Source organism: Eufriesea mexicana, unplaced genomic scaffold (assembly GCF_001483705.2).
Source record: "Eufriesea mexicana isolate 0111107269 unplaced genomic scaffold, ASM148370v2 scaffold3377, whole genome shotgun sequence".
Taxonomy (NCBI): domain Eukaryota; kingdom Metazoa; phylum Arthropoda; class Insecta; order Hymenoptera; family Apidae; genus Eufriesea; species Eufriesea mexicana.
The window spans coordinates 994,789-1,002,586 of NW_016911411.1; the positions used below are offsets into that span (position 1 = coordinate 994,789).

The 7,798-nt window shown below is 29.3% G+C and overlaps 2 protein-coding genes across 2 annotated transcripts; one reads left to right on the top strand and one right to left on the bottom strand.

The window, feature by feature from the left end:
- Window positions 1–2,311: 2,311 nt before the first annotated feature.
- Window positions 2,312–5,493, top strand: Cmtr1 (Cap methyltransferase 1). The gene is made up of 3 exons (XM_017904792.1): window positions 2,312–2,405; window positions 2,644–4,852; window positions 4,924–5,493. The coding sequence occupies exons 1-3, from the start codon at window positions 2,396–2,398 to the stop codon at window positions 5,414–5,416; spliced, it is 2,712 nt and encodes a 903-aa protein (XP_017760281.1). The 5' UTR covers window positions 2,312–2,395; the 3' UTR covers window positions 5,417–5,493.
- Window positions 5,494–5,507: 14 nt separating this feature from the next.
- Window positions 5,508–7,543, bottom strand: LOC108550894 (nudC domain-containing protein 1). The gene is made up of 4 exons (XM_017904793.1): window positions 7,429–7,543; window positions 6,342–7,320; window positions 5,906–6,267; window positions 5,508–5,835 (listed from the first exon to the last, which is right to left on the bottom strand). Exons 1-4 carry the CDS (start codon window positions 7,541–7,543, stop codon window positions 5,636–5,638), a joined length of 1,656 nt encoding a protein of 551 aa, XP_017760282.1. The 3' UTR covers window positions 5,508–5,635.
- Window positions 7,544–7,798: the final 255 nt, after the last annotated feature.

A 7,798-nucleotide genomic window follows, 5' to 3' on the forward strand; every position in this document is an offset into this window, starting at 1 on the left:
GATTCGAAATGAAAATAAAAACCGCTCCTTGGTCGTCCTCGAGTAAATTGAAATAAGCGTTTGCTAGAATTGTTCGAACTGCAGCACAGAAGACGGCATACAACCGGCATTCTTGTTGAGTAAGAATATACAGAAGAGGCATAGAAAGATATATATTTGCGTCAATTTTATGCGTAAAAATACATTTATCGGTCCTTTGTATATTTATATACATATATACGCATATATCTATATATGTATATAAAATATGTTTGTATATATGAAAACATATACAGACATAACACTAAAGGAAGTGGATCATCTATTGAAGCAATGCTGTCCAGAAAAATTGAAGACCCAATTACGCTTCTTTGTCCTTCCCTAAATGTTACTAACAGACAAAGAAGCCAGAAGGTTCTACTAGTAAGTAATTATGCTTGTTGACATGTACTTGTACATCAGCTTAGTAATATTAGAATCTTATACTGTGGTAACAGGAGACGAATAAGGAAAGCCTGTTTTTTAAGTTTCTTAGCTTTAGTTTGGACAGCATTGTTTTAAAGGGGACGAAGAGAATATTGCGAATGGACAAAAGTGATCGCTTATCACGTTATTAACAGATTCACTGCTGCCTTATATTTGATAATTCATCTGTGTATTACTCGTGTAAAAGTACATGTAAAGGAAATTTCACAATTGTACACTTGCCGTGATAAACTTGGCAGTGAATGTGTTAAGGATGACAAGTAATCTAGTCGAAATTATTCTGTCGTTAATTGTGACCCACGACGGGTATAAAGATATATTGAAATGAATATCTTTTTTATGGTATAACAATATTGGAATGTTCTTCAAACATTGTTGTACGTAACACTTTAACGAAATAATTTTTTCGATTATCGAGATATTAATTTTAAGATTATGACGCAAAATCGAAGAGAAACGAAGATCTCTAATGTTCTGTATCGAATAATGTTCAGACTCGACACGAAAATATTATTCCAAAACGATATTTTAGAAAAGCGAAAGACCGGTATTGACGATGCAACTGGAAACAAAGTTGCGTGAATACTTCGTCATCGTTTTACTTTCTGTGTTGTTCTACGTTTTCGATTGATCGAGTAAACATGGAAGAATTTATCGTCTAATCGTGTAAGCCGTTTTACTGCAGAATTACTAATTTTCACGACCAAAGAGAGGTAACGCGAAAATGGCTTGTTTTTCTTTTTCCTTTGACCATGACACAACTTTCAAAAGCGGAAAGTAAATCAATAGTATATGTGAGGTGAATATTTTATTGCAATTTTCAGTGAGTGATAGGAAACAAGTGACGTTTGTTAAAGATACCTTAGAGTTAATTATTTTATGAGTCGCTCCTGTTTAAATACGATTTATGATTTTCTGATGTAGAAAGAAGAAAAAAAAGAGCATACACAAATTATTTATATAAGGCAGCGTACAAGACGAACAATTTAAGAAAAAATTGCGTAAATGATGTTAAATAATATTTCTGTATTCAGATTCTCTTCTGTAGGTTTCATTAAAGTGCATTTCTTGTATGTTACACAGTATTATGGTAGAATATAAGAATAAATATTGCAATAATAACTTGTTTGTTCCTTTGTCAATTTCCAGAATGTATGTTAATATCTTATTCATAGCTTAAATGGTATTATAGTACACGTTTATATTAGTTTCGTTTTATATTCGTTTCGTTTTATATTAAACATAATTTCTTTTCTTTTCTTTTTTCCTTTTATTTATGTAGGTATTCTAATTAGTAATTAATATATTCGTTATCAAAGAGAAATATTGTAATTATAAGTGTAAGGTAGATTTATATCGAGTAATTTTAGTTTAAATTTTTTAACATTTTATGTTCTAGTGATAAAAGTTACTGAAATATATAGTATATAAAAGCAAGAATAAATTTATCATTCATGAGTATTACAACGTTAGATATAATATTAAAATATAGTCAGGAATTTAAAAAGTTTCAACGATATAGTGATTTGTAAAAAGTAACTAGTAAAACGTCTACTTCTGTTGGCGACACTGTCTCCGTGCATTTTGTATACATGTTTTATCAATTCGTGTACTTTTTATTATTAATTGACTTGCAATCAAGTGTATAAGGTGTTTTTCTTTTTTTTACTTCTGATGTTAATTCGAATATTATTATTAAAAAATATTACAATGTTATTGTTAAACATGAATATTCTATTATGCCATAGTAAAAAACATAACCTGTAATAACAACAATATTGTAAAATATTTATATTGCAAATAGAATTATGATATAAAATTAACCATATCATTTGAATGAATATAGTTCTTTCATTTGTACTTAAAAAAGTATTTTTAGTGAACATAGAAGTATAAATAAACTGAAGAATTAGACAAATTTGAAGCAATTATGAAGAGTAGTAAGTATTACTTTTTAATAATATTTCTGTATAGATGTATTGAAACATTTTATTATACTATATATAAATGTTAAGTATGAATTAAAATAGAAGGAAAGGAAAAGGAAAAAAACATGTGTCCATTTTATGTAATAGAAATAATTGTTTTACATTATTTTATGTTAATTGTATAAGTGTAATGAATCCTGTTTCAATTAATTGAAACATTATACTATCATAAAACATGATAATATTTTAGATTCAGATGAAAGTGATTATGAAGATGAAAGTTTTAAAAGCTTCAACGACGAAGACAATGTTGGGGGTGTTGGAGAAAAGGAAACATATTTATCATTTTTTAGTGATCATTCTGATAGCGATGGTAATGAAGATTACTATAACAAAAATATTGACAAAAAACTTGTGAAATTTAAACCACATAACATGTATGAAGTTTTGTCTTGTGAACAAAATTCAGGGGATGAAGGTAGTAGTCAAAGTATACAAAATGTTTGTACAGATAATTCCCCAAATTGTAATAACAAAGTAGAAACTGGGACAAAGAGGAAAAGGTATGTAGATGCTCCTTATAGCAAGAAACAAAAGATTCATAAACCAAATAAAGATGTTATTAATACTGATAAAGATGTTATTAATAAAGAAAGAGATTTTGATACAAAAAATAAACCAGAAACAAAAAACATTCTAAGTGGAAATAACAAGGGTAAACGAATGTTGGAAAAAATGGGTTTCATAGATGGATTTGGTCTTGGCAAAAATAAGCAAGGTCGTTTAGAACCAGTTCAGGTATCTAAACAACGTGGTCGTAGAGGTCTTGGACTTTATGTTCCTGGACTTGAAGCTTCGAGTCTTAAGTGGAACCCTGCAGATGAAGAAATTAAAGTGGAAGAAGATATGGAATGGGTAAAATGTCCAAATTTTGTTGCACCTACATTGGAAGAAATGCAACTTTGGTTACAAAAAGGACCTAAGAAAATGAGTTTAGATGATGAAACTCATTTTTGTCGTAAAGATATAGTTAAAAATGTTATTAATGCAAAAACAGTATTTGATAACTTGGATGCTGTTGAAATTTGTCGTGCAAGAACTCGTAGTAATCCTTATGAGACAATTCGCGGAGCATTTTTCTTGAATCGTGCTGCTGTTAAAATGGCAAATATAGATAGAGCATGTAATTTCATGTTTACTAATTCAGACTGTTTGGGAAAGAATGAGCTGTTATATTTTGCTGATGTATGTGCTGGTCCAGGTGGTTTCAGTGAATACGTTTTATGGAGAAAAAAGTGGCACGCTAAAGGATTTGGTTTTACTTTGAGAGGAGAAAATGATTTCAAACTAAGTGAATTTCATGCAGCACCCTGTGAAACTTTTCATCCGTATTATGGACCAGAAGATACTGGAGATGTTTATGATCCTGCTAATCAAGAAGCTTTCAAAAATTTAATAATGACACACACTCACGGTAAAGGAGTACATTTTATGATGTCTGATGGAGGGTTTTCTGTAAAGGGTCAAGAAAATATACAAGAAATTCTTTCAAAACAATTATATCTTTGCCAATGTTTGATAGCATTGATGATTGTGAAAGTAAAAGGTCACTTTGTCACAAAACTGTTTGATATTTTCACACCTTTCAGTGCTGGTTTAGTTTACTTAATGTACCATTGTTTTGATGAGATTTGTATTTTTAAACCAAACTCTTCTAGGCCAGCAAATTCAGAACGTTACTTAATATGTAAAAGTAAAAGGCCTGGCATAGAAAATGTTGTACAACATTTGAAACATGTTAATCATCTTCTTTTGAAAGGTGATGATAACAATGATATTGTCCAATTAGTATCATTTGAAGAATTAGAAAGGGAAAAGCAATTTGTACAATATTTACGTACCTCTAATGAATACTTAGGTAAAAAGCAAATAGTAGGGCTATGCAAAATAGCTGCATTTTGTGAAGATAGTACTCTTGTTGAAACGAAACAAGCTGATATGCGCAGAGAATGTTTAGAATATTGGAAACTTCCTGATGAAAGTAGAATGACTCCGAGTGTTCCTAAACCAAAAGATAAATTTAATAGTCTTGTCAAAGATTCTACATTACTTTCTAGTAATGGAATAAAATTGACGATGGATAATATTGAGACTATGTTATCAAATCCATATGATTACTTTTTTATGCCATGTGGTACTGGGCATGATAACGAAGAGAGGAGAAATCCTACATTTTATTTGGGAATGGGAAGAGGTAACGTGTATCGTTACATAAGGAATTCGTGGGTATCAGTTGATGATATTTACATAGAATTACCACCAGATACACTTGTATATGCTGAGGTTGTGTATGAAATGGTAAAGGAATTTAAAAACCAGCAGAAAGTACGTGCTTTACATATTATAGACGCTTTCATCTTAGGAGCAGAAAATATTAATCAAAAATACTTACGGGAACGGTAATAAACTGAAGCTTATTAACTTCATAATAAAATCTTTTTAAATGATACTGATATATGATTTTTAATAGGAACGAGCTTACGAAGAAATTTTGTGAAGCATTGTGGAAACCAGCAGGGAGTAATTGTGCTCGAATCCGTGCCAAAGAACTATTTCCAGTAGCTCCGAATATATGTGAAATGTTGCAACTAACACGACGTAAAATGAAAAATAGTCAACATGCTTCGGTAATCGAACTGTCAGACACATTTTTAGATTGTAGTGAATCTAGTAATGATAAACCATTTTACGTACCAAATAGCATGATATTCTTAAAAAGTACTGCGGCTCCTTGGAATCGATATTTCAGTAAAACGTATTCTATGACATATGTTTTTAATTACAAAACTAATGATAAAGGATTTGATTCTAATAGACCACGCTCGGCAGAAGCGAATTTCATTGAGTCGTTTAAAAAGCGTATTATTTGGTATTGGCCTCACGACGAATCCCTTACTATGACTATGTTAGCCGATTTTATTAAAGATAAGCTTCCTGTGTATAATTACAATTTAAAATATTAAAGACGTAGAATATGTTAAAATAAGTAAAAACTCGACAATTAAGACTTTTAATTGTGGTACTATTAATTTCTACATATATATTATAAATATACAAATATATGTATACATTTGCAAATAACATGTGGTATTGTATATAAGTAATTGATAATTCTAACATCATGAATGGTTAAATTCATATGAACTGTCTGTATGTCATCACAAAAACGAATATACCTAATGTTAAAAACAAATATTTAATCGATATAATTTGTTTCTAGTAAGTATAATTAAATATTTGTTTATGGCGACTGCTCCCATAATAGGACAAGTTTCAGTACCTAAATCTACAATCCATTGTTTCTCAACTTGAATATTTGATTCAGGTCTTTTATAAAGGAATATGTATCTTGTGTGCTCAAGTATAGCTACATATAAACCATCTAAAATATATAAGAAGTTAAAATATTGTATTTGATATAATTTATATTTATGCTTTAATTAAATATTTACCAGCAGGAGAAACACAAAATTTTTTATTGCTTTTACTTGCTTCAACATAACCAAAACCAGGAAAGGTATAGTGATGTTTCATATTCCACTTCATCTCATCTACTTTGCCAGTTATCCATAAGCAACCATCATTGTCATGTCTCAAACATATTGCTTGTCCAGATATTGTTTTGTATGTAAACAATACATGATTGCTTGCTCCAAGCATAGCTAAATGAGTATTTTCCTGTGTAATAAGATCAATTCTTTGTAGGAGATTATCTTTTCCTTCAAGATCACATTCTTCAAGTTGTTCAGCATTAAATCCCAGACAAGGTTGTCCTTGTTTGCTATTTGCCTGATCTGTACACAAATGTGCTAACCTAAATATAAGATAATGACATTGAAATACAAAAATAACATAACATAGCTTTTATTAGTGTTTCAAGTAATGTACCTGGACTGGATTTCAGCAGCCAAAGTTTCATTAGGTAAACACTTCCCACCAGTATCACCTTTAATTAATTCATTCCACATTAAACCATTTTCATGTTTATATAATTCAAGCTTAAATGTGTCTTCTTCATATTTCCATGTTGTTAAATCTTCATCTAATCTGTGTTGGCACTGCCCTTGTATTAATATATCATTATTCACTGTTACTGATAATTCTAATGGTCTTACATTTACTTTAACTTTATCCCTATGTTGTTTATCTATTGTAAACCAAACTGTTATTGAATCTTCATCTTGAGACCAGCAATATTTTGGAATTTTTAATTCCTCAATTTTCTCTGCTTCTTTTTTATTATCATTGGGTTGTTGTACTTTTGAACATTCAAATGTTATGTAGTCTTGACAAATGGAATGTAAATATTTACCACAGCTTTCTATATATACATATTCAACAGAACCATTTACTTTTAAAGCTTCGTTGTTGGTAAATTCAAAGAATTCATCTGCACTTCCTACATTTTTCCAAACATACGATAATAGTAAGAGTCTTGTAAATTTTTTTTCACCTGTACTTCTAATATCACACATTACAATCATAATAGTAGATGTAGCATTTACATATTGTATATCTAATATAACTCCAGGTTCTGCATTGTTTAATATGAAAGATTTAATATGTTCTTGGTCCTTTGTTAATAATAATTTTAAACAATTCCCGCCATCAGAAATTATAACAATGTCATTACTAGTAAATCCAATTGATGGATTATATAGAATATCTTGTACATTCTTTTCTGAATCATGAATCATATGTATTTTTTCCAAAATACCATCCTTTCTGAAACGCCACACAATCCAATTTTTATCTATAAACCAGGATGATGAGTCGTACGGATTTTTAAATAAATGATTATGAAGTGCAAATAATCGTGTTTCTAAAAGGGAATCTCGATTTGATGTTAATTCTAACCTATATATATCTGTAAATGTTTGAAAATTTTCATGATTTTATTTTATTAAATGACAATTATTTCTTTTAAATAATACATAAAATTAAATTTGTTAAGAATAATAAAAATAATTCTTACCTGTTTTTAAATCTATTTCAGTGTCTATTGGGATTTCATCGCTACAAAATTGATATTTTTCAAACTTTAAATTTGTCAAATTTCTATCAGGACATAATTCAACAATTTTCGTCATTGTATATGTTTCTATTTTTCGTTAAAAATATTATTGCACAAAAATAGGGAAACAATATTTGTTTGAAAACAAAACTTATAACCTTAATATCTCATTTGGTTTCATTGTGTTGTGTAACATTTTGTAATACATCGATTGCATTTATTTATTGCATTTTTTACTGTGTTGACGATATTAATGTTTATTTAGAAATTTTTAAACTTTAACTACGTTTTGATACAACTATATAAGTACTGACAGATACAATAATTAATT